General features: G+C 45.4%; 1 protein-coding gene across 3 annotated transcripts in view; it reads left to right on the top strand.

The window, feature by feature from the left end:
- GALNT14 (polypeptide N-acetylgalactosaminyltransferase 14) overlaps window positions 1–26,627 on the top strand; it is a 253,564-nt gene that overhangs the window by 213,335 nt on the left and 13,602 nt on the right. For all 3 annotated transcript variants that reach the window (XM_066618675.1, XM_066618673.1, XM_066618674.1), the window contains 5 exons: window positions 13,504–13,591; window positions 14,414–14,498; window positions 18,006–18,109; window positions 21,978–22,104; window positions 25,151–25,243. In XM_066618675.1, coding sequence (XP_066474772.1) covers window positions 13,504–13,591; window positions 14,414–14,498; window positions 18,006–18,109; window positions 21,978–22,104; window positions 25,151–25,243 — 497 coding nt within the window. The remainder of the gene's footprint in view (window positions 1–13,503; window positions 13,592–14,413; window positions 14,499–18,005; window positions 18,110–21,977; window positions 22,105–25,150; window positions 25,244–26,627) is intronic.

The following is a 26,627-nucleotide window of genomic DNA, read 5'->3' as shown; positions in this document are numbered from 1 at the left end:
AGAGGTGGCTGGTACTTGTCCCAGCAAATTGCCCAGCAATTTCATCTCTTGGTGAAACAAACTGCACTGCATAGTTCTACCTTCTTCTCCTTCCATCATTGCTGCAGGAGCAATACTGTGGCACAATGGAATGGTTGCACTTTCCTCTTCCCAGTAGGGCTAGAAGGACAGTGCTGAGCTTCTAAGCAGCCTGCCAGCAGATCACAAAAGTTCACTCAGAAAATTGTTCCAGATGGTATATATAAGTACGGGCTCCATCCTAACCAGGCCTTGGGTTGCCAGAACTTGAGTTTCTGCAGCATAAGGTCTTTTATGGTGGTGTGAATGCCAGGCTGCTGTCATGCATTTCTGGGCTGCTACTGCAAACTGTGAGAGATGTAGCATGTGTGGCAGCAGCTTCCAGAGGCTCCACCACTCATGGCAAACTGGGGGGGGGGGGTCTTGTGAGTGAGGGAGTTTCAGGGCAGGGAGGGAGAGAGCAGAGGACAGGAAAGGGGAGGGAGGGGCAGTGTGGATCCCAACGGCACTAGCATGTGCCACGATCCCCTCTTTTCCAACCTGCCACACCCCTTTTCTCTCCTCGAACTTTCATTAGCTATATAGGTGTGGATTTAAGGAAACCCATAGGCCACCAGGAGGCCTACACAGAAGTAAGTAGAAGATATTTTTACTTGCCACTGGTAGACCTCCTGATCACCCCCCTCCCCAATTATTGGATGCAGTGCATGCTCCTTTAGTGCGGCTGCATCATTGCCAATGGTGGGGGATGGGGTAGGGCTGTGTCTCTCTGTTGATGGAAACTGTTAGTGTAGGTTGGGGTTTGTGTGTGTATTACAGCACAATCCTAACAATGTGTTAGGCTGATACAAGTCCCTTGCGCCAACCTAGGAGGCTCACGAACATGTAAAGCATGTTTGCGCCTCCTTGGGAGCAAGCCACACCAGCGCCCAGAGGTATGCTGGCACACGGAGGCTGAATCCAGCCTCTGTGGTGGCTTGTGGGGCGAGTCTTACATTGGCTGAATTCAGTCGACGCAAGGCTCCGGGGTGGGTGGGGAGAAGGCGGGAAGGAGGTGTTCCGGGGCAGGGGAGGATGGGGAGTGGGTGGCCCCGGGGCGGGCAGGGAGTGGGAGGCAGGGCTGGGATTCGGCTGTTATGCTGGATCCCAAGCCCTGTTCCTGAGTAGTGTGGAGTGGCTTCAAGCCACTCCGCTATCCTCTGACTTGCGCCACCTCCTGAGGTGGTGCAAGTCTGAGGAGACTCATAGGGGCTGCAGTGGTTTACCCAAGGGTAAGGAGAAGAGTTTCCCCTTACCTTCAGCTGAGCCACTTTGGCGCCCTATCTTGCAATGGATACAGTGCAAGCCTCCTGGCTTGCCTGTTCCAGCGCAAGATAGAATTGCGTCCTTAGATGCACATTTGTCCCCATTCAAAACTGCAGTGTGTATTATCAAAGAGAATTGGTAGAACCCAGGAATGTTTTCTAATGTGCAAAGAAAACCCTTTGTTTTCTTTTCTCGCATATTCATGGTGTGGACATCTGTCACGTACAGCAATTTACTTTCTAGACAAAACGTCTTCCATCTCTTATGCCGTCAGTGTTTGATGAACTGTATGAAATGTTAATGCTGCCACCTTCAGGCTGGTGCTGGAAGGGCACCTAACATATTCTGCCACATACTATCCTACCTGCCCTCCCAAAGATTAATGGCCTTCTCTTAATTTGTTGCTCATAGGAACAGTTCGTTTTGCTTTAATAAACTTATACATTTCAAAGAGATCAAGGACCCAAAATGCATCTGAATCAGCAGCTGGCCTCCCAACCTACATGTCACTTTCCATTTTTCATTCAGCAAAACAGCTGTTTAACCAGATTTCTAAAGCATGGCAAGCATCCAAGAAACAAAGTGTCTTTGTGTCTTTGTGTGTGTAAGCAAGGGAGGGTGTAATGGAATGGTAAATTAACACAGGGCATCAAAGCTCAAAAACAGTTTTTAAAAAAAACAAAACTTTTTGTTTTGGGCAGGCTAATACTTGACAGAGGCATGTTTCTCTGATGGATATCAGAGATGACAGTCTCCTTGGTGCTTTGATGACACTCGTGTGTGACTTGGCTGCCTTTGCAGATAGCTCCTCCTCTTGTAGAACTGGAATTCAAATGAAAAGTGCTCATTGTCTCACTATACAACTTCAATTTTAGGATTGGTACCAACACTGTAAAAAAATGACATTTGATGCAAATGATGGGGTTCATTGTATCAATTTTCAGGGGAGGCCAAATCAGTTCCTATCAAGCTAATGCACATCCTTGATATTTTAAGACTCCAGAGTTTCAGCACAGGGCCCCAGAGCTTCAACACTGGGATGCTACTGCAGAAGTTCCTTATTCTGTCCACTCTAGTAGAAATTTGTTGATCTGAAGTATTGCGTCCAGTTCTGGTCGCCACATCTCATAAAGGACATAGTGGAAATGGAAAAGGTGCAAAAGAGAGGACTAGGATGATTACTGGGCTGGGCCTTCCTTTTGAGAAAAGGCTATGGTGTTTGGGCCTCTTTAGCGTAGAAAAGAGTCACCTGAGGGGGCACATGATTGAGACATACAAAATTATGCACAGGAAAGATAGATTGGATAGAGAGATGCTCTTTACACTCTCACATAACACCAGAACCAGGGGACATCCACTAAAATTGAGTGTTGGGAGAGTTAGGACAGACAAAAGAAAATATTTCTTTACTCTGCGTGTGGTTGGTCTGTGGAACTCCTTGCCGCAGGATGTGGTGATGGCATCTGGCCTAAATGCCTTTAAAAGGGAATTGGACAAATTTCTGGAGGAAAAATCTATTACAGGTTACAAGCCATGATGTGTATGTGTAACCTCCTGATTTTAGAAATGGGCTATGTCAGATGCAAGGGAGGGCACCAGGATGCAGGTCTCTTGTTATCTGGTGTGCTCCCTGGGGCATTTGGTGCACCGCAGTGAGATACAGGAAGCTGGACTAGACAGGCCTATGGCCTGATCAAGTGGGGCTGTTCTTATGTTGCTGTTGTTGTTGAACTCATGCATCTCTTTGTTGTGGGTACAACAGCTTTTTGACTAGAGTTGCAAATCCCTGAAGAAAAGTGTATGTGTGGCAGGATGGGATGTTTCTGCAATGTTCAAAGGAAAAGCAGTTGTTGGTTTCTTAAAAGAGAGAAGCTGGAGCTCAAGCTGGTCTGGGAGTCATTCCCTATAGCATCTCGGTCTCCCAATCCAAGACGTGTGAGTTCAACTGCCTGTGATAATTTATTCACAGTAGAAGATACTGAATCCGTATGCGCCCCTTGCAGTGAAATCAATGATGTACGAAAGAGTGAGAAACTTTCCAAGCCTCCTGATAGTTGCTGTTTCTCTTAAAGGCCTTCACCCCCTGAAAATCATGACTTTTGTGTCTCATTTTTTCAAGGGTGCTTTGCTATAGAGACTATTCTGAAGGTTATGAGGATGCTGAGTGAGTTTTCAAAAGCAGGCAAGTGTGTATTTACAGATGCAGGGTACAGTTAATGTAAGACTTGGGAAAGAAGTCATCATTCTGCTTGTCATGCAGAAGGTCCCGTTTTTGTCCTTGACATTTCCAGGAACAGACAATGGAACAGGAACAGGAACAGAAAAGACAATGCTGAATAGTCAACATAGACCATAGTGAGCTAGATGGTCTGACTCAGTATAAGGCAACTTCATAGGGGCTACGACTTGAGAGACCAGGATTCAAATCTTTACTCAGTTTATAAAGCTCATTGGATGAATGCTGGGAGGTTACTACTCTCAACCAACTGCACAAGTTCGTTGTGAGGGTCAAATGTGGTGCAATGGGGGATATTGTGTATGCGGCCCAAGCTCCTGGCAAGAATGCAAGAAATAATGATTGCATTTGCATTGGATTGTCCTCTAAGGAGCTCCAGGCAGCGCACATTATCCTCATAAGTCAGGCTGAATTGAGTCATAGAGACTTGCCCAAGACCACCCAGTGAGCTTCATGCTTGGGCAGACATGTAGGGCACAATCCTAACCAGGTCTACTCAGAAGTAAGTCCTATTGTGTTCAATGGGATTTACTCCTAGGAAAGTGAGGTTAGGATTGCAGCTTTAAACTTGTGTCTCTCTGGTCCAACTTAAGAACTCTGGCCACAATCCAATGTTTCTGTACAGCAGGCAGAACTCAGTAAAAAAATAGAAAAAGCCAAACCTAAAATTTCATCTGTTGCTATTTGAAGAGAAGAAGGAGCTGAAAAATCCCTGCAGTTCCCCTCTTAAGCAGCTGATTGGCAGGGTTCCAGCTTTGTTTACCAGACTTAACACACAGGACTAGGGAATTGGACTCGCAGCATCTGTTGACACAGGCAAATCCTTATCCAGATAGTGATACCTGCACATAAGTCTGCTCTTTCCACACACTTAAATCAGCAGCAGCAGCAGCACTCAGGTGTTTATGCACTACTCCACCATGCCTGGCAGCTGTGGACTACTGGCGAAAACATTTAATCTACTCTAAACTGGAATGACCATAACCCATAACTGGAATAACCATAACCAAATGAGTATCACCTGTTCTGATGCGTCTGCACTTGAGTACCTGCTGCCCTCTCCATACTCTCCTTTTCCCTAATTCAGAGGCACCTTTTGAGGGTGGAAGGCTAGGATTCTTTGGAATGTTGCCACACATGCTTTCATAACTAACAGCCCAATCCTATGATCTCTCCCCCCTCCCATACTGATTCACTTGTGCTAAATCCTGCAGGGGATAGTCCCAGAGATCTCTTCTGGGTAAGGGAGTAGGGAAAGCCTCCAAGGCACGGAGGAGTCAATTGGACCTGCACTAGCAAAATTGCTTTGGGATGAGGGTTTGGGCTTCCCACCAAACCTGCCTCCTTCCTGGACCAGATCCGCCTTCCTCCCCACCCGTCAGTGCCCCATCTCACCTTTTCCACGGATTTAACAGGGTCAGCAGAGCCATCACTGCTGTGGCTTCCCCACCAACTCACTGGTAGTGTACAGCACACTGCTGGGCCTTTTGGGAGGGGAGGGGCAACTGCCATAAGGCAGTCTTCACTGGCAGAACACTTGTTCTGCGAACAGATTGGCTCCTTAAGATTGGGCTGTAAGTTTAGAGGTGCCGCATAACATTCTAGGAGTGCCAGAAAAACATGCCAATATCCTTTCCTCATAAGACTGCAAAAATTTTGTTGTTGTTGTTGGTGGTGGTGATTTATTAACAAGAATACTGTTTTTAAACAAAAAAGTTCACAAATCAAGGGTGCAATCCTAACTTCATGTTAGGCTGGCACAAGTCCCTTGCACCAGCCTAGGAAGGTTGCAAATGTGCCGTAAAGCATGTTTGCGCCTCCTCAGGAGGAAGCTGCACCAGTGCACTGAGGCTGCATCTAGCCTCCACAGCAGCTTCCCGCAGGTAAGTTGCGTTGGCCGAATTAGGCCAACACCGGGATCTAGGAAGGGTGGGGAGGAGGCAGAAGGGAGGCGTTCCAGAGTGGGGGGAGGGCTGCTGAGGGGGCGGGCGAGAAGTGGGAAGCGGGGCTGGAATCCAGTTGTTATGCCGGATACCAACCCCCGTTCCCGAGCAGCGTGGAGCTCAGTCTTCCCCCAAGTAAGTTGTGTTGGCCGAGTTTGGCCAACACAGGGATCTGGGGAGGACGTGCAGGAAACATGGAGGAGGCAGGAGGGACGCGTTCCAGAGCAGGGGGAGGGCAGGTGGAGGGCGGACCTGGGGGCAGGCAGGGAGTGGGAGGCGGGGAGCGGCTGTTATGCTGGGTCCCAACCCCTGTTCTCAAGCAGCATGGAGCTCAGTATGGAGCTATGCCGGATAGCAACCCCCTTTCCTGAGCAGCCGCTCTGCTCTCCTTGCGCTACCTCAGGGGGTGGCATAAGTCTGAAAGACCCATAGGGGCTGCAGTGGCTTACCCAGGGGTAAGGGGAAGTGTTTCCTCTTACCACTGGCTGAGCCACTTTGGTGTCCATTTCGCGCTGGATACAGTGCAAGCCTCCTGGCCTGACTGTTCCAGTGCAAGGTAGGATTGTGCTGCAAATCAAATAAATGAATGGGTTGCTGTCTCAAAAGGGCTCACTATCTAATACAGGGTTATCCACAGTTTCTGGCAGGAGGGCCACATCATCTCTCTGACACTGTGTAGGGGGCCCGGGGGGAGAATTAATTTACATTTAAAATTTGAATAAATTTACATAAATTTACATAAATGATTCCCCTGGGGGCTGGGGATAAGAATAGGCCCTCAGTTTGGCTGTACTTGTCGTAAGAGGCGACTAAACAGCCACCGGGTAGATGGGACTCTTTAGCCTGGGAAGGCAGCTCATCTGAGAGAAGGAAAACTCTGATCCCAAACCTCCACTGCCTTGTGGCTACATCCAGTTATGGAAAAGGCTTCAGGAGTCAACCTCGAGGCAAAATCCGGAGCCGGAGTACCTGAGGCAGTTCATGGCTGAACACAGTCACGTTCTGGCAACTCCTGCGACGCCGCTGAAACCAACTGTATTGGCCTCTGCCTTTCCATTGGACCATTTCAGCGACGTGGAGAAGGGGGATTTGCTGCATGGGTAACAGCCTATCCTCCATACCTACTTTACCCAGGCTTCGCGCACTGGAGAGGACACTCTGTTCCAGAACCACCATTCAGAGTGTGACACCATAGTCTTCCGAGACTGAAGGATGCCAACACATAAATGAATATATTAAAGTTGAACTTATGTGAATGAATGAAGGTCTTGCAATAGCTCAAGGCCTATAAAAGGGCTTGCACAAAGCAAGGCTGGCCTTTCCTTTGCTGCTGCTACTGTATCACAGACATGAAACAACAAGCAGTGGAGGGAGCCCTCATCCCACAGCTCACGCGAGAGGTCAAACAGTCACCCTCAAGCTGAGAGCAGTTGCATCGGGCCAGTGTGGGCTCCAAAAAATCTCCAGAAGGCCAGAGACTCATTGGAGACTGGGGGCTCCCTGAGGGCTGCATTGAGAGGCCGCAAGGGCCACTAGTGGCCCCAGGGCTGGGGTTTCGGCACCCCTGATCTAAAAAGATGCAGAAGAACCAACCAACAACTACTAGAAAGATAGGATGCTGTGGTGAAGAGGAACAGACCTGCCCCCTGCTCACTCTAAGAAGAGCACCACTTGGTTATTTGGGTTTGGCAATATTGCGCGTGGGTGGCTCAGTATTGGAGTATCCTTCCCAGAGGAATGGCAGGTCTGAGTGCTCCTCTGAGGGAGCTCGAGTTTTTCATGAAGCGCATTTACATGTGGCCAGGTGTAGATTCTGACTGAAGATATCTGTTCAAACTATCTGACTGTAGCTCAGGGGTGCCCAAACCCCGGCCCTGGGGCCACTTGCGGCCCTTGAGGACTCCCAATGCGGCTCTTAGGGAGCCCCCAGTCTCCAATGAGTCTCTGGACTCGCTGGAGCCCTCACTGGCCCGATGCAACTGCTTTCAGCATGAGGGCGACTGTTTGACCTCTCTCATGAGCTGTGGGATGAGGGCTCCCTCCACTGCTTGCTGTTTCACATCTGTGATGCAGTAGCGGCAGCAAAGGAAAGGCCAGCCTTGCTTTGTGCAAGCCCTTTTATAGGCCTTGAGCTATTGCAAGACCTTCATTCATTCATATAAGTTCATCTTTAATATATTCATTTATGTAAACTTATGTAAATTTATTCAAATTTTAAATGTAAATTAATTCTTTTTTCCCCTGGCGTCCCGACACAGGGTCAGAGAGATGATGTGGCCCTCCTGCCAAAAACAGCAGGACACCCCTGCTGTAGATTATGGTGTGGTCTGTATCAGGAAGGGAGAAGGTCACAAAGCGACATTGTATTGCTCAGAAAGAAATGTCAGGTTGCTTAACACATGTAGGAGTGGCTGGGTCTACAACACTGTTTGGTTCTGATGTGGAGAGCTGATACATCTACAGATTTGTTTCAACCAAATGTAATTGGTTGAGTTGTAAGATATAAGTTCCTTTAAAATGTAATTATCAAGCCGAAGGCATTTTTACAGAAAGAATAAATCTTCATCACCTGAAAAGAGGCTTTTGCCATCATAATGAGCCAGTGGATGGCAATGTCCCACTTCTGTCTGACAGATTTTTATTCTCTGCCTGTTTGAGGAGAGAGAAATGTTGGAGGTGGAATATTAAACTATCTAGCCTTGTATGAACACTGCCCAGAGGAGGGAGTATCAGTTTCCTCTCCCTGACCATTAGAATTCTTAATCACGAATAAATTTGGGGTTTCATATTAAAGCATAATTTAATTTTATGGGCTCACTTGAGAGTTTGTGCTAGGCCAGGCCATATGACCCAGGTCTAGTAAAGGGGTCAGTAGTATTCCTTAAAAGAAATGAGAATTCAAATCATTTGGGAATTAAATCAACCTGATGGCAACCTTACCATTATACAGTAGCAGCAGTTTAGCCCCCTACATTTCCCTACTCATATTCCATCCCTTAACTCTCCTGATCCACAATGCTGTGTCTTTAGCCTCTTGACCCGTTTCCTCTCAGAGTTGTGATGGAAAATGAGTAAGGAAGAATGGGGGGGGGGGGACTTAGATTGGAGCCAGTGGAGGCTTTTTTCCAAGGCAAATAGCACTGGGGGAGGCTGGAACAACAACAGGGAGTAAGAAAGCCTGTTCATTATCTGCCACAATCCTGATCTAAATCAATTCTCTTCCCATGGGTTGTTTTCACAGAAGTAAGCAAACAAACCAGGCCTAATCATAGGGACATGAGTCCAATCCTATTGGGTGCTACCACTGCTGGAACTGGTGTTCCAGCAACTGTAGCACCTTTCCGGCTGTATCAAATGGTGCCTCAGCAGTCCACAAAACTGCACACTTCCAAAACACTATCAGACAAGCTGGAGTGGTCCTATGTGCAGCGGTGGGACAAAGAAGGCCCACCAACATAGGCTGGGAGAGTGGGAGGGGGGGTAAGAGGCACATCTGAGACGGAAGGCGATGGCACCCACTGTGGGCAACTTGCAGTGGTTGTTATTCCCTTCCTAGCCTCCAATGTGCCCCCTTTGTGTCTTCAGACTTGCACCAGGTAAAGAGCTGGTGCAAGTCTGAGGAGACCCAATGGTGATTAGAAGGCTTATGGAGAGGTAAAGGAAAATATTTTCCCTTTTCCCTTCTAAGCCTTCCAATTCCCCACCACCACCACCACCATCAATACCAGCATATGGTGCAGCTCATTTTGGTGTGGCTGTATGCTATGTAGAGAAAACAAGAGGATTCGGATGTAAATTACGTCTAATCTGGCCCCCAAAGGGAAGGTCTGCTGGATTTGTTGCATGGAATTTAGTTACTGATTCCAGAGCTTGGGAACCAATAAGGCAGCAGGCTCTGTGTGTGAGGGAATTTTTACTTGAGGATCTCTGAGAAATACCTCAGCTTGTCTGATACCAGAGCTTGTCTCTGGCTAGAGAGAGATGTGGTTTCTTTGTGTTGTTTGTTTGTTTGTTTTTGAGCAAGCAAGAAATTGTTTTCTTTCCTCCTCTGGATTATGAGCCGATGGTTCTTTAATTGGCATAAGTCTGAGGAGACTCAGGCTCTGGAGTAGGAAGGGATAGGATCTAGCATGTGCAGCTACCGCCAAGATCCACTGCTCCTGCCTCCTTCCACAACTGGCCTGGCCCAATCCCCACCCCTGAACCACTGCCACCCACCAACCTACCTACTCTGGTGGAGTTTCTGTGGCCTGCTGCTGCCAGTGTGGGGTTTATCAACTCTGGCGCCATTAGTACCAGGTCACAGAATGATAGAGCAGCAGCAAAACCAGCAGCAACACCAGCAACCCTGGCTATACATTGGTGAATCTACCAGCATAAGGCCTGCATAGGACTGGGGCCTTATTTTTCTAATTGTGTATGAAGCTCAAGTTCTGTTTTCTCATCCACATACTGAGCTGAGCTGAAATAGCTTATTTAGGGCGCAATCCTAACTGCCCCCAACACTGGTGCAAGTTTCTTGTGCTGGCCTGGGAGGGTCGCAAACATGCTGTAAAGCATGTTTGCACCTCCTCTGACATCAGTTGGGCTGGCCTGCGGAGGCCAAATCCAACCTGCATACTGACGGAGATAGGTGAGTCCGTATCGACTGAGCTCAGCTGGTGTGGGGGTTGGGGGTGTGTGTGGGGAAGGCGAGGAGGAGGCATTTTGGGTGGGGGGAGGACAGGCAGTGGGTGGGCCTGTGGGTGGGCGGCGAGAGAGTGGGGGGTGAGGTCAGGACCCAGCAATTACGCCAGATCCTGAACCCGTTCCTGGGCAGCCCAAAGCCACTCCAAGCTGCTTGAGTCTGCTCAGAACTTTGCCACCTCTATAAGTGGTGCAGATCTGAGCAGACCCATTGGGGCTACAGTGGCTCTCCCTGGGGTAAGGGGAAGCATTTCCCCTTGCCCCGGGCTGAGCCACTTGCAACTCTAAACTCCTGCTCAAGTTAGGATTATATTTGTTTTCATATTAGTTTCATATTTGTTTTCACGAGTGAGAAAAAGTACTTCCCTAATGTTCATGATTTTTAACACTTGTGAACATATTCATTTTGTTTCGCTGCTATCAAGCACCCGTTTTTGCCTTTGGCTACTGCTTCTTCTCAGTGCCATTTGAGAAGTGCCATTTCCCATTTTCTTTTTTGCCTTGACTGTCTTTGGCCTGGTTTACCCTCACTGCCATTGAATCGGATTGGTGGTTACAGTGCTGATTATGATGATTTATTTATATGGCACCTTGAATGTGCACGGCACTATGTAGATTATTCCAGTCTAAAATTCAATACAGTGGAGACAACAAAATAAGGGGAGTGGATGGAATGGAAATGGGGATAAACAGAAGCAGAATATGCAATTATTTACGTTACCCATATTCGTAGTTAGTTACAGTAGGGTTCCGTGTTGATTGTGTCATGATTTTATATATGGTAGGATGAATATTTAAGTCAATCAACAAAATAATATGTTTAGTCGCAATCAGTTTCATTAGTGGGGAAAACGAGGCTTAGGATGGAGAAGATAAAGGAGAAAAATGGCACTCAGAAGAGGCAGCAGTCACAGGAACAAAAGAATATCCAACAGCATTGAAATAGCACAAATCTTTGGTATGGTAATTGTTCGATTGCTTGGCTATGCCAGTTTCAAGTGAATATCAAAGTACCAGTGTGCCAGTTAAGATGTAGAGGCTGAGCACACCAGTGAGAGAGGAATCCTGTTCTCATTGGTGGATCTTGGTCTGTTTTCCAGCCACTGTGGTCTTCTTTCAGCTGGCACTATATAGCTGGGCAGGGGCAGCCCATGCATTAGACAAGGTGATGAGGACTGCATTAGAAGCAAATTGTGGGAGAGCAAGAGAGTGGCACATTTGGGGTGCCCTTCGCCTTGAGTCTGATGCCAACATCATCTTTCTCCAGGCTGCCATGAATGCAAACTGCACTGAACCACTTTCAGTCCATTAAAAGGAAGCAAAAACCAGACTTTTCTCCTGGCCCAGTTTCATTAAACACAAAAGTGCAGGACTTCCAGTTTGATTTTTGCACCCTTCACAAAATTTAAGACAGTTCAGGCCAGTTCTTTTCCATACATTTCTCAGCTTTGTCCTGCCAGGATGAAGGACACGGGTCATCATCTTCAGGCTGATTTTCAACCATAGGTCCATGTGTGCTGAAATAAGCAAAGAAATGATTTGATCTGGTGCAGGGACAAGCTTGAAGTTGGAGCTATAGGAGCTCAGGATTTAAAAAAAGAGAGAGAAAGAGGAAGAAGAAGATAAAAGATATGCAAAGAGTTATCAAAATCTCTCCCCACCCCGTCCAGCAAGTAGATATTTTGGGGGAGTATAATGTTCCCATTTATGACAAGACATTAATTAAGCCACAAGATCCAAATATTAAATGTTATTAATTCTTTAATTTTTTTTCTTCTCATTGGAAAAAGTCATTATTTTTGAATATGTGATTTTCTACTATTTAATTTCATCTTCCTTTCCATATGATTGATTGTTGTGGGTTGCCTTTTGTTTGTTTTTTTGTAACTTGATTCTTGCTTTGCTATTGACATTTTGTGAACAAATACTAGAAAAGCAAGTTCAAAAACTGATTAATTTCCTTAGAGATGTTAAATTATTCAACAAAATATGTGTAAGAATCTAAGCAATCAACATAATGCACAAACTTTCTTCCCAGCATTGTAGTTCAGGAAAAAAAAAAATTAGAACTGGAAATATAAGAAAAGAAAGTTGACCAGTCTCAGATATTGTGTCCCTTTGTTCAGAAAAATACATTAAAACCTGGGCCTGCAAACCAAAGAGTTTTAGTTAGGCACTAAACTTCACTAGCACTAATTTCAATAGCACCTTGCTTTTTCACACTGAGTAGGCTGGTGTTATATTAACATTTTATTGCAAAACAAAAAATCACCACAAATCAAATCTGAAAAAACACAGGTGGCAACACAAAAGAGATTGGACTGCAACAATTGAACAATTGTATCATCCAGATTTTCCATAAAAAGTGAGTGAACAAAGGATGGCAGTTCCAGAGAAGAGGACTAGTATTGAAGCAACCAAAGAACTTTCGTAATGATAATAATAGTTAATCCCAACTGTGCTATAGAAAAGGGTTTCATTAAATGTAACCAGCACTTTATTGCAAGCTGAAAAGTTTCTTCTTTGCTTTCCTTTGCTATTATCTTTGCCCTCTTCCATAGCCTACCAGCTATCTCACTGAGGAATGAGGAATTCTTCCTGAATGAGGATTACTTCCTGAATGCACTATACACTATAACAATGCTTCCCAAACTCCTGGAAGGGAGTTGGGGGGCACTGTAAGTATGTGCTGGGGAGGGGGTAAGGCTGCAATGTGATCCCCAGGATTGTGCTGCTGCTGAGGATGGGAGGGGTTTTCTTTACTAACCTGCAGGCAGCGCTGCAGTACTGGGGGCGTATAGGGGGTCCGGGGAGCCCTCCACAGGGATCCCCATGCCTGCAAAAGTCTTTAAAAAAGAAAAGGGCACTTCCTGTTGCATCTTGAAAAATGAAAGTGCCCTTTTTTCTTTTTTTAGACATTTGCAGGCAAAGGGGGCCTTGAGGAGGGTTCCCCGACCCCCCCCCCCAAGTACTGCAGTGCTGGCTGCAGGTAAGTGAAATCCCCTTCCTATGCTTGGCAACAGTGCAATCCTGGGGGTCGCATTGCTGCCTCCCTCCTTCCCCTACACATACCTATAGTGCTCCCAACTCCCTTGTTGGAGTTTGGGAAGCACTGTTACAGTGTATAGTGCATCCAGAAAGGGTTGTAGCTGGGGGATCACGGCACACCGATTCTTGAACCACTGAACTATGAAATGTCCCTATATTATGAGCACATGTGGGCGTCTTAGAACAAATGAGTGGCAGAAACACATTTGTTGTGCTAAAAATAAAAGGATTCCCAGATGTTTCAATTGCTGTCACTGTTGTTATCAGGATCCAACCCATGTTGTGAGTCCAGTTATTGACATCATCAACTTGGACACATTTGCTTATGTGGCAGCATCTTCAGACCTGAGAGGAGGTAATTCTGAAAACTTGCATGTCTAGAGATGACTGGTCAGACAGTTATATGAGCAAGGTCAACCAAGGGGAATTCTGAGGGAACTGAAGAATTCAAGTGTTTATCAATAGGAGGATCACTTACATTATTAATTTATTTTATTTCTGTACTTTTCATATTTTCATACCACCCTTCCTGCCACAGGGTGGTGTACATGCTTGCTTCCCTCCTTCTGTCCTCACAAAAGCCTCAGGTGAGGCTGAGAGATAGTGTCTGACCCAAGGTGACCCAGGAAGTTTCATGGCTGAGTGGGGAGGTGAACTTGGATTTTCCCAGTCTAAATCCAACACTAGAACCACTACACCAAGTGATTCTGTAATACTTAAGACATTTTTAGATTTCTTAGAATATCCTTAATGGGTCATAGAAAATTGCTTGCAGTGCTAATTGATTAAACTGCCATGCAGTCCATCTTCACGTTTGAACTGCTGTTAATAATGCATGTATTAGATAGCGAGGTCTGTATGCAGTTGAGGAGACAAAGCAGAGATATGAGACAGATAAATCAATTACTGTTTGGGAGCGGACACAGCAATAACACATCTTCCTCAGTGAATAAAACTAGGACTAGCAGGAGATGCAAATAAAACCATAAACTGTATATTAAAATAATAACCGGATCATGATGGGATTTGTAATCATCTTCTAAACAGACCAGCAGACATATCGATTGATAGTTTGATTTCCAGTATTAAATGATATAAAACAGCTTCAGGGGGGATTGAAATGTGGTCATAAGAGCCAACTCTAATCCCTCTGCACCTGCTGTTTATTTTGTATTAGGCTTTGACTGGAGCCTACATTTTAAATGGGAACAACTTTCTCCAGAGCTCAAGGCAAAGAGGACAGACCCCACCGAGCCCATCAAGTAAGTTGCAGGGTTGAGGATGGGAAACAGGTGACTAGGAAGTTTCTTGAAAAAGCTGTGGAAGAGAGCCAAAGAAGTCCTTCATTTAATGCACACAGGGGAAAAAAAAAAAAAAAAACCCTGTCCCAAAGCTTAAGTCATTTGAATTCTTTTCAAGAACGTTCTTTAATAACATCTGCAATGCACATAGTCCATTATTCTCTTAAAGATCTAGCAATGATTGGTTGTGCCATTGCCTCTGCTAGCTAGCAAGAAAAAAAGAAAAGAAATGTGTGTTCCATGTGTGGGGCAACAGGAAAATGGGCAACAGGAAAATTAGCACAGAGGTTGCTATATGATGAGATTCATTCAAAAATTCAGCTTCTCTGACCTGATGATGGAATTGCAGCCATCACTGCAGTCTCAGAACTCTAGGAAGGAAGCTAAGCTACTGCAAACACTTTCTCTTTCTGCATACCATTGCTGGTGTTTACCAAAGTCTTTTTTCCCCAATATTTTGAAATTGTCCCACGATTGGGAAAAAAGACAGTTCCTGCCTTCGCGTAGCATATTATCAGAAGGATCCTACAGGGAAATTCTGAGCCGCTGAGATGTGTCTCATGAAATGAATGGCAGGGCTTACTGCAGTCTCCTTTGCATCTCATCTCACTCAAGGCCAGTTCTTTACTTTTGTTCTCAGCTAATCTGGAGGAAAATGAGGGGAAAATAACTCTGTTTTGAAATCAAGATCCAGCTGATTTCAAAAGGCTTCTTAAAAGCTCCTTCTTTGTCCTTGTGAATAGGTACGACTTCCGCCTTCCTCTTGAGATGGTGCTTCTAAGCAGGATAAAACTAGGTACAGAGCCCTGGCTAAATAATGTCATGTAAATACCCCCCTAGCGCTAAACGCATTTTTGGTTTGGAAGCCTGCAATCAGGGCTGTGAACTTCAGGCTCGTAGGAGTTGTGCTGATGAGTGCATTAGCCACTCATTGCATGCTGGGGGGGGGGGGGGGAGTTCTGATAGAAAAATATGAAGCATTCTTTGAGGCGTTACTTGCCCGAGACTAAGAGAGACCATTTTTGTATACAGGTATTAGAATAGAAGGAATCCTTGTAATAGCCTTTTCTCTTTAAAAATAAAAAATAAAAGAATGCACATGCACAGTTATGAATTTGTTTCCTTTGATTAGCATAAATGGGCTTATTGCTTTGGTATTGTCTGACAAATGTGAGAGGTGATCAGGGATCTAAGCAGGTTGAATGTTCCTTGATCCCTCCAGCTGTTGGCAGGTAATGTGTATCAGGGTTTGGAGAAAGGCCAGAATGGGGTCCTGAAGGTTTTTTTTAAAAAAAGAAAAAAGCTAGAAATAGGTAATGGGGTACAGCTTAGTATGTTAGGGAGGAGACTTTTCAGCACTTGGTCTTTGGAAATCTGATGCCCAGTCCTATCCAGCTTTCCAGCGCTGATGCAGCTGCAATGCAGCCCTGTGGTAAGGAAACAAATGTTCCCTTTCCTTGAGGACGCTTCCATGACTCTCCCACTATGGGGTACAATGCATGCCCCATTGGCATGAGCGCTGCACTGGCACTGGAAAGTTGGATAGGATTGGCCTCCCAGTAATTGTACTCTCTGCTATAGGAATCTGTTGTTGTCTGTTATGTTGTCTGCTTGTGAGTCAACAAAACACAAGGGATCATAAGCCTCAAGTGCTCTATCTCGTCCAAAGGAGACCTGTAGGCTACTCCTATACATGCCTGACTGCCTTTAAATCAACTTCTTCTAAAATGTGTTAAAGCTGAATGTGACTGGAATGTATGAAGCTTTTTAACTTACTGTACATGCAAAGAGATTATTATTTATAAATTGATTATTTTTGGGTTGTATCTTCAGCCATAAATTCTGAATGTTGTGTGAGCCAATTTCTCTGCCCCCTCCGTGTCCTGGTAGCCCCCTGTGCCCCATCCCCAAAAGTGATTTATAAGGTTAGGAGACCTTCCTGAGTGAAATTTTGGGAAGTATGGAGGGCTGCAGAGTTATGGGGAAATAGGAACATTCCCCAGTTTGTGCAAGCAAAACATCGGATACAAATATTATTATTATTATTATTATTATTATTATTATTATTATTATTATTATTATTATTATTTCCCTTCCTGTTCTGAAATTCTGGGCAACAGTATAAAAAGCACCTCCCTTCCCCAAAAATCCCTTCCAAATACATTGACACATCTCAAAGTCTAACAAATTTTAAAACCTCATCAAACCTAATCATTGCCACTTCCAGACTCTCGTCCAGGAGGCTAATTTAATTATTTAAAGTGTCTCCAGACCTCTGAAGTCAGAGAATCCATAACTTTTATTTTAGTTATTATTCAGCATATTTATGTACTGTACTACTTTTTGACACTGGTAACAAAGTTTTCAGAGTGGTTTACATAGCAAAAGGAATGAGAAAATAATGCAAAGGAGGGATGTAGGCGACAACCATTGTGAAGGATGTTCTGCTGGGATGAATGGAGACAGTTGCTCTCCAGAATATCTTGGAGGGAAAGGCAGGATATAAATCACTTGGATAGAGAGATTAGATAAAAGAGCCACAACTTAAAACGTGCCTTTTGCTCAATTAAGCAGAAGTTAATGTCACATCAGTTTCTTTGTCTTCCATCCAGAAGGAATATCCTCTAGCTCAGGGGTGCTCACACTTTTTTGGCTCGAGAGCTACTTTGAAACCCAGCAAGGCCCGGAGATCTACCAGAGTTTTTTTTACAATGTTCGGGCCATCATAACATATAACATTTATGTGTACAATGTATGTTGGTGTACCTTGAGCCCCACTGAGTATAACAGGACTTACTCCTGAGTAGACATGCCTAGGATTAGGCTGTGAGGCTGCAATCCTAGCCACACTTACCTGAGAGTAAACCCCATTGAGTACAATGGGCCTTATTCCCGGTGTTTCCTCCCAGAGGCACCTGAAGGGGGGGTTGGCACTCTGCGATCTACTCATTTTGCCTCGCGATCTACCGGTAGATCGCGATCCACCTATTGAGCACCCCTGCTCTAGCTCATGTTTTTATTGAGTGACTATCTCTAGCATGTTGGTTTTCCATTCCATGCTCACTCTAGCTCACACTGTGCTGCTAATGGTAATGATAATGATTTTTTAAGCACCTAAAAAAGAAGTTACTGTACAACCATGAAATTAACAATGACAAGACCCTGCCTACAACTTTGCAATAAGTAGACATTTAAGGAAAAAGAAGGAGGAAGGGCATAAGGGAAGACAATGGAGGAACAGAGATAACTAAGATAAAATCTCAGCAAATTGAGAATGTCCTGGGAAAATAGAAATTGTCTTGAGGTGCTTCTTAAAGAACGAGGAGAACTGAATCACAGTTGTATTGGTTTACACAAAGTTTGCCAAACTTATGTCTGGGATTTAAACACCTACAGATGCATGTCTTATAAATGTTGCACACATTTCCAAGTGAGAGTTTCTTTTTTCTCTCATTCCCAACCATGCAGAACTCCTATCATTGCAGGAGGGCTTTTTGTGATTGACAAGGCCTGGTTCAACCATCTAGGGAAATATGATCCTGCCATGGACATCTGGGGCGGAGAGAACTTTGGTAAGTCGGTGTCACACTGCAGCCACAAGTAAACTTGCTCAGTGCTTTTGAAGATTCAAGTGGTGGCAAGCTGGTTGCGTCGTCATTGTCTAGGTAGGTCAATGTATCTATCACTCAAAAAGTCCCATTTCTTGTTTGCGAAAAATCCAGGCAAATGGAGACTTCTTCAGTGCCTTTATTCAAGTGTCACCAACATCTCAAAGACTTTTCCTGCCTTTTCCCCCAGTGCCAACTTTTCCTTCCTCATGTGGAGACAGATTCTCTCATCTCCTGATACTGTCAACTTCACACCCTGTAATAGGACAGAAAGGGCAGACAGGCAGTCTCTTGGCAAAAAGACAATTTCTGAGTGAAGGAAATCTGGTGCGCACAGATCTGACACAACATCAGCCACCAGAGGCTTTTTAAACGAAAGAAATGGGCCGTAGCAGAGTTAATTCCAAAGGTCTGGTGGCCATTTCCTATGGGACCTCTCTAATTAGTGCAGCATATTTTGCTAACATGTCACCAAACAGAGACTGAATTGGCACTTCATCTGTGGGATGGCTTTATGATGGCCATGGGAAAGCCTGTTACATGGGTGGAATGTTCACATCTGTTGTGGTTTCTCAGATTTTTTGTGAATTCTATCTGGGATATTCTTCTAAATCCACCTGGCATCCACATGGAGTATGTAAAACTCTTAAATCAGTCATGTAATAATTAGAAGCTGTAAATCGGCAACAGAAACTATAAATCTAGATGGCCATGCTTGTGAATGGTCTTCCAAGAGTACCAATAATCACCCACCCACCTGAGCTCTCATGTCATCTGTGAAAGGTCTCATGTTATGCTTATTATGGATCAGTTTTGTGCCAAGCAAAAACACCTATGGCTATATGCGTTATCCCTAGAACAGTAAAAAACCAGATGAGTGCAAAGATCTGTCTGTCTGTCTGTCATGCAAACACATGTGCACATATATGTAAAGCTACCTTATACTATATAAGTCCACTGGTCAGCATTCTTGTCTATGGCTGACTAGCAGTGGTCATCTGGGGGTTCAGACAAGGTTCCTCCCTGCCCTCCCTAGAGATGGCAGGCACTTAAGCTGGGACCTTCTGTGTGCAAAGCAGGCACACTGCCTCTGAGCTTATGGTTCCTCCAATATCACAGGTCCTTCTTTGACCACGGCTGATGTGTCTTGGAGAATGCAAACATGAAGAGGATGGATGGCAAGGGCAGCAGAGGTCTTGTGCGTGTAGGCTGTTTACTCTGCCTTTGTTCTCTGGGCAGCTCTTGGACTGCCTCAGGAGAGGTAAAAGAAGTGATGTTATCCCTCCTTGCCATGCCTGAAAGGTTTGATTAAATTGGACTGTTTCTTTTTTATAATTATTTGTGGCTGCAACAATGCTGCAGCTCAGAGGACGTCGATGGCAGCCTTAAAAGAGTGAGGGAGGCAGTGGGTGTCAGGGAGACGGATCTTAAGCTGGCTTTAATACTTCAACACCTCTAGGGAGTATGGCTAGCAAGGAAAACTAATCCTGTGTCTCAGCAGATGTAGCAGCTCTGTCAGTGATCCATAGAAACAGATGCTCCCGCTTTGCAATAATCCCATCCATTGTCTGACACTGTTGTTTTCCCCCACCCCCGCCTTGAAGCCTTTCTTCATAGTGTGCGCGTATACAGTATTTGGCTTCCTAGTACATAAGAGTACTAAACTTCTTCTCACTGAACATATACCTTGTCCCCTGAGACTTTTCTTTCACTGTAAAACTAAGAAATGTAATTAAATAGACCAGGAAGCAGAAACACTGAAGGTGTAAAATGGGAGGAAGATAACCTTGTGTGCTCCTTGGAGGAAAGGTGGGATAAGAAAACAATGTAGGCAAGCAAGCTGAAATGATGAAGGGGGGAAGGGAGCGTCTTCCATCCCAGGAACTAGGCTGAGAGCAAGGAAGAGTCTACTGAACCTACTGCACTGAACAGAATCTAGGAGTATGTGGTGAATAGACATCCGATGTAATAAAAAGCAATCAGACAATGCTGAAGTGGTGCTTTTGAACCTGCAATGGAATTGCACATCTTGCTTGCTTCACAGTGCGGGGTTATGTCTCTTTCAAATAGCATCAGCTTCAAATAGCACCATCTACCGCCAGTGGGTTGTTTTGATGGAAGCAAATGGCTTTTGTTTTGGCAGTATTGGCAGGTGTTATGAGTGCTTTGCTACCTTTTTTTCTTGGTAGGTAGCAAACTGAGAACTGGGAGTGTCTGTTGGCATTGATCTTTCCTGGTGACCATTTGGTGCAAAGTCATTGTGGTCACTACAGAGAAATCCAGCAGTTTCTCTGTCCATGATAGGTGGAAGGAATTGAAGGGCTGCTTAATCTGACCTTGGGCTGCTAAGTCATCTGAGCAAGCAAAAAAGTTCACACACCCTGCAGGGGAAAGTGCCTCACAAGCTTCAACTCCCTTAATTGGCCTTCACCCAGCCAAGGTGGTGGGGGTGGGTGTAGGTGGGTGGAATGATCCCTTAACCGAAGAACCAGAAGGGCAAACTATAAGATTTTCTGCATCCCTTGGTTGCAATCCATGGAGAAGTCTTCCCAGGGCCAGCCCAGGACCTCCTAATGCTTGAAGGAGCATGCCACATGCTGCCCCCTGTACCCAATGATGTGACAGCATGCTCCAGTGCTTAGTACATTCTTCTCCTCCACATTTCCTCTATGTCCCCCTCTTCAACCAATCCAGGGAGTGAAAGGAGGAGGAGGAGGAGCAAGAGAGGCAATTTGGAGGCAGACATGGGCACCTCCCACCGATCTGCTGCCTGAGGCAACTGCTTTAGTTGGCCTCATAGATGGGCCAGCCCTGAATCTCTCCCTCAGTAGTGCCCAGATTCCTTGAGAGGAAGGGAGTTGAATCACCCTCTTCCTTCTCCTCCCTGCAAGGCAGCCTCATGGAGTCTCCATTCCCCAGATACACATTGGATCTTTCAACTTGCCTGTCCTTCCTCTCTCTTCATAGGCACATGAACAGATTGTCCTTTATACCTCCCCATTCCCAGCCATGCCCTGTTCCCCACTCTTCCTGTCTTGCTGATTCTCCTTCCTACTTCCCAGTTGCCCCGGCAACCAGGGAGAAGTGAAAACAAGAATTCTCTTTCCTTGTGAAATGACCAGAGTCACTGCTTGAGTCCTGCCATAATTTTTGCTGCATTTCCTCAGGTGTTCTTCACTTTATTGTTGGCAATGTTGGAAGGAAGGTGCCCCAACCTCGATTGGTTGGGTACCAGTCACTGCAGTAATGTATTTGGGGGGTAGTTGCAGAGGAAGTAGGCACTCTCCAGCCTCTCATGCAGCTGTGCCAGGGCGTATGGGGCCAATCTGCTTGGTCCTTAGTGTATGCGTTGGCTAAACCTCCAGGCATGTGTGCTAAGTGAAAATGATGCTACTGTTTTCTACTCCAAACACTCCAGCTTGACTAATAAAAAAGAAAAAAAAATCTGGCATCCTGCCTCCTTTATTAGTAAATTCCACTAGATTTTCTGTGGAGAGATGCAGTTTTGCATTATGCTTTGCATAAATAATGACAAAAGTAAGCATTAGTAAGATGCTCCCTGAGATGTAAGCTGCGCTGCTTAGGAAGGAACCCATATACAGGCTAGCCCTTTCCATTGTGATAGCCTGAATCACAGTGTCAGTAGATTTCAGTTGGGCTAATGTCACACTGATGGTAAGAAGCTTTGAAATGCCCTTAAAGCAGAGTGCCCAGGAAAGCCCCACTCGTAATGAGTTTGTCTGATTTGGTGTGGCAACAGCAAAAATGAAGGATAAATCTAGGATAGCCTGCTCTGTGACTTTAGAAAATGAAAACTAAGTCTCTCTTACAGAAATCTCATTCCGGGTGTGGATGTGTGGAGGAAGCTTGGAAATAATCCCCTGCAGTCGAGTGGGGCATGTCTTCCGGAAGAAGCACCCTTATGTCTTTCCTGAGGGAAATGCTAACACCTATATAAAGTAGGTATTTCTCATTAATTTTTTCCTCACGCTCCTGTGTGCAACCCCCCAAAATACTGCTATAAGGCCACCTGCTAAACAGATTGTTTATTCCTTAGCATCCTCTAAACCCACAGCTATCGGTGGATTGAACTGTGAATTTTTCCTACCTTTGTAAGGAAAAAAAGTGCAGTCTGGAAGCTCCCTACTTCCAGCTCATGGTAAGCTCAGAATGTTACAATTTTCCAGCAAACTCCTGTCCACTAGAAGTGCTATTAAGCAGGTGTGGTCATGCACACAAATTCTACCTAGTTAATGGATTGCTTAAAGAAATTAGAGTAGAAGCAATAGCACTCTATGAGTCCCCACTATGAGAAAATTTGCCATGGAAGCAGTTTCTAGCACCTGTACCTCCTTTTAACACTCACAATTTAGTGCTGTGGAAATGGAGTAAATACAAGAAAGCCTGTCAGAACTACAAAGAGAAAACAGTGTAGATTGCATGTTAGTAATTCTTTTGTGGAAGGTATTCTGCTTTCTGAGTGTCATGGATTCTCATGCAAATCTGATTTCTGCTAGCCTACATGCTGTGTTTCTGGTCATGTAGGTCTCAGATGGGTTCCTATATGAATATTTCAGTGTATACTACTGAAATGAGTATACTACATAACTCATGATGCAGTGCAACTGTGATTGAAGAGTACATGCACAAAAATGTTCACTGCTGCAGCTACCTCAACTATCCCAGAAACTTTTATTTACCAGCAGTGTTCTTTAGCTAGCCATTGTGCCAAATTTGTCTCAGAAAATATTAATCTTTCCTTCATGCCTCATGGATGGTGGTGGCAGCATTCATAGATATTGTAAGAATGTGTGGGTATTAATGTGAAAAATAAATGCCCAATTCTGAATCCTGTATACCCACATGTGCACTTGTGGGGCTGTCCCATTCAATTCAGTAAATTCAGTGACTGCCCTAGGTGAATTGAATGGGGCAGTCAATGTGGGGAGGGTTTAATGTGTGCATCAGAGATGTAAGTAATTGCAGAATCAAAAGGCAAGCTACAGCAGTTGTCAGTAGTGCCAGTGAACTGCTGCACATTTCAGGTATGCCAAGTCTTGAGTCAAGCCTGAGGCATCTTGTTTGAAAACTGAGGAGGGTAAGGAGATGCAGTGATCCTGAACCTTTTATTAAAAATATTAACCCGAGAACAGGGCCTCCGAGAGGAATTTTATCAGGGGGTACAAAATTGCTTTTGGGCCCCTTTGCAAAGGGGGGGGTGAAAGAGCAGGGGAGGGTGGTGACAGATGAGTAGAACAGGGGCAGAGAGGGGCGAAGCAGGGTGAGGGGAGGGTAGTGACAGCTGGAAACATCTTTGGAGCCCACTACCCATGTGGCATCAGTAGTGCTCCAGCATCCCCAGTCATGGTAATGTCCCCAGCATCCCATACAGGCAACAAGTTTGAGTAGGTAGGAAAATGTCAGATCCCAGGAAATTTCTGGTTCCCCTCCTTTGGCTCCTGCTTTCCCCTTTTTACCTTGGGCCCGGGTACAAATTACCCCCTTTATCCCCCCTCTCCTGGCCCAGGAGAAACAAAAAAGAAGGTTAGATAAAGATATTGAATGAGGAAGTTGTTTCTGTGAAGATCTATGAGCCAAACTGCTGAGTTCTAAGCCCAAATTCAAGAATGTCAGGATGGGTTTGCTGTTGTAATAGTTGTGCTTCTGAGTGCAAAAGGCATGCATTTCCCATTGATGCTCTTGCAAGAAATGGGCACAGTGGATTATGGGAAGTAACTTAAACATTCTCAGGGAAGGGGGAAGAGAAAGCATATGAAAAAGCTTAAAAAAAGATACAGAACCAAATATACTCATTTGTCTTTATGATGGTAAGAAAACATACCATTTTAGAGGTGGGAAAGGAGAAGTAAATGTCTTTTGTGATCATAGGTCTAGACAGGATGTGAAGATTATCTAGCCCAGTGCACTAGCCTAACTGTCCTAACAGACTAGAGGCACAATCCTGCCCTTCACTTGGGCCGGTGCAAGTCCCTTGTGCTGGCCCGGGAGGGTTGCAAACATGCCATAAGGAACATTTGCGCCTCCTCAGGAGTTACCTAGGCCAGTGCCAAGGCTGGAACAAGCCTCCGTGTTGACAGAGGCACTGAGCCTTGCGTCGGCCCAGCTGGGCCAATGCAAGACTCTGAGGTAGGTGGGGAGGGGGCGGGGAGGAGGCGAGAGGGAGGTGTTCCTGGGCAAGGGGAGGGCAGGCAGTGGTCAACCCCTGGAGTGGGTGGGCAGGCGGGGAGTGGGAGGCGGGACTGGGATCCGGCAGTTATGCCGGATCCCAACCCCCGTTCCTAGAGAGATCAAAGTGGCTTGAAGCCATTCCACTCTCCTTGTACTTGTGCCACCTCAAGAGGTGGCGCAAGTCCAAGGAGACCCATAGGGGCAAGGGCACCTGCCTGGGAGAGGGGTGGGACTGGCAGAGCTGTGCTCCGCTGTATCCCATCCTCCATGTCAGGCTGGAAAGCCTGACATGGAGGCTCTCAAGTCTGCGCTGGCAAAATAGCCAGTGCAGACTTGAGATGCACTATTGTTTGGCCTAGAGCTTTACCCAGGGGAAGGGGATGAAAGTCCTCTTCCCCTGAGGAGACCTCCAGTGGCCTCGGCAGTGCCACTGGATGTAGAGGTAGCCATTCAGGCACATTTTATGTTACATTCACAAATTACATCTTTCAGTGCACTCTTAATAATCTTCAGTGTGCATCTTAGTGTGAAGCGGCTGTGAAATCCTGGATGGGAATGCAGACTTTATTTCTCTGGCATCCCTGATGCAAGGGAAATCAATGTCTTCAGTTCTTTGGGAGGGTGGATCTGCTTAGCTGCTCAGTGTCTTATCTCCTATTTTAACCACCTAGTTGCCTCAGGACAAAAAGAGAGAAGGAGGAGGGAGTCTTCCCTGTCCCTGCCTTATCTCAACAGGTTTTTATTGGAGGCATCAAATTAAAACTCTTCCATGCGTGCTTCTTGGGTTTCTCCCTCATTTTTAATGTCTCTCCTTAGAAATACCAAGCGCACAGCTGAAGTGTGGATGGATGAATATAAGCAGTATTATTACGCTGCCCGGCCTGCGGCTCAAGGGAGACCATATGGAGAGTAAGTGTCCCCCTCTGGCGGTGAAGGAAAAAGCAAAGAGACACACTCAATTGTTTGATGCAGTGTGGAACCTCATTAGGCTTTTATAGGAGCATTGTCCAGCTGTTGGGATGCTTGTATTTTCTTTCTGTGGGAACAGTTAATTAGATGTTAATAGTAAACAGATGCTGCAAGGATAGAGAAATAAAGGCCTCATTGGCTAGTATATAAAAAGTGAGTTTACCTAAATTAGTGCTGACAGATCTTTCTCAGAATTCAGGTTTGTACCTAGATGAAAATGGAAGAACTAGTATATCCCCCTCTTAACTCTTCCTGGGAAATGTCTCAGTTCAGTGTCCATGATGTTTCTTCCTTTCAGGACTGCCCTGTAGAGCCATGGAAGAGAAACTCTTCTGTCTTTGCTCAGATGAGCTGGCAGTGTGAATGTGCACTGCCCCCAGCAAAAACAGCAAATGAGAGATTACGTGCTAGGCAGTCGAAATCCTCATTTCAATTTTTGTCCTGGCACAGCACACAGTTATTCCATAATCTTGTCCTAGAAAGTGTGAGGAAATGTATGCCGCTGTCACCTGGCATACTTCTTCTTTCTTTCTTCTTGATATGTCTCTGCTTGTTTGTGATGCTTGCCTAGTTCCTTTATACATCCTGACAATTAAAACAAATACCACATGCCACTTTTGGAATACTGCCTGCCATTCTAGTTGCTACATCTCAAACAGGGTATCGTACATCTGGAAAAGGCCACCAAAATAATGAGAGCACTGGAGCACCTTCTTTATGAGGAAAGGCTGCAGCATTTGCAGGGGAGGGGGTTAGTTTTTTACAACAATATGGCAACTGGGGGGAATGTGATTGAGGCTTATCATACATGTGGCGTGGAAGTGGATAGAGAGATATTTCCTTCCTGTCCCCCAACTGTAGAATCAGGGTTCATCCAGTGACATGGATTGGCAAGAGATTTAGGATGAATCACTGAGAAGTGAAGTAATTCTCATCAATAGGGATTAATCTATGGAATTTGTTTCCACATGATGTACTGATCTCTAGCTTGGATCACTTTAAAAAGTAATTAAACAAATTCATGGAGGACAGGTCTATCAGTGGCTCTTAAGTCATGATGGCTATGGGAAGTGTCCAAGTTCAGTGGCAGTATACCTCAGGATCAGGGGTGCGCAAACTCCAGCCCTGGGGCCACTTGTGGCCCTTGAGAACTCCCAATCTGGCCCTCAGGGCGGCCCCAGTCTCCAATGAGCCTCTGGCCCTCCGAAGACTTGCTGGAGCCCATGCTGGCCTGATGCAACTGCTCTCAGCGTGTCGGCGAACTGTTCGACCTCTTGCGTGAGTTGTGGGACAAGGGCTCCCTCCACTGCTTGCTGTTTCACAT

This window comes from Tiliqua scincoides, chromosome 1, assembly GCF_035046505.1.
Source record: "Tiliqua scincoides isolate rTilSci1 chromosome 1, rTilSci1.hap2, whole genome shotgun sequence".
Taxonomy (NCBI): Eukaryota; Metazoa; Chordata; class Lepidosauria; order Squamata; family Scincidae; genus Tiliqua; species Tiliqua scincoides.
This window is presented reverse-complemented; position numbering and strand designations above follow the sequence as displayed.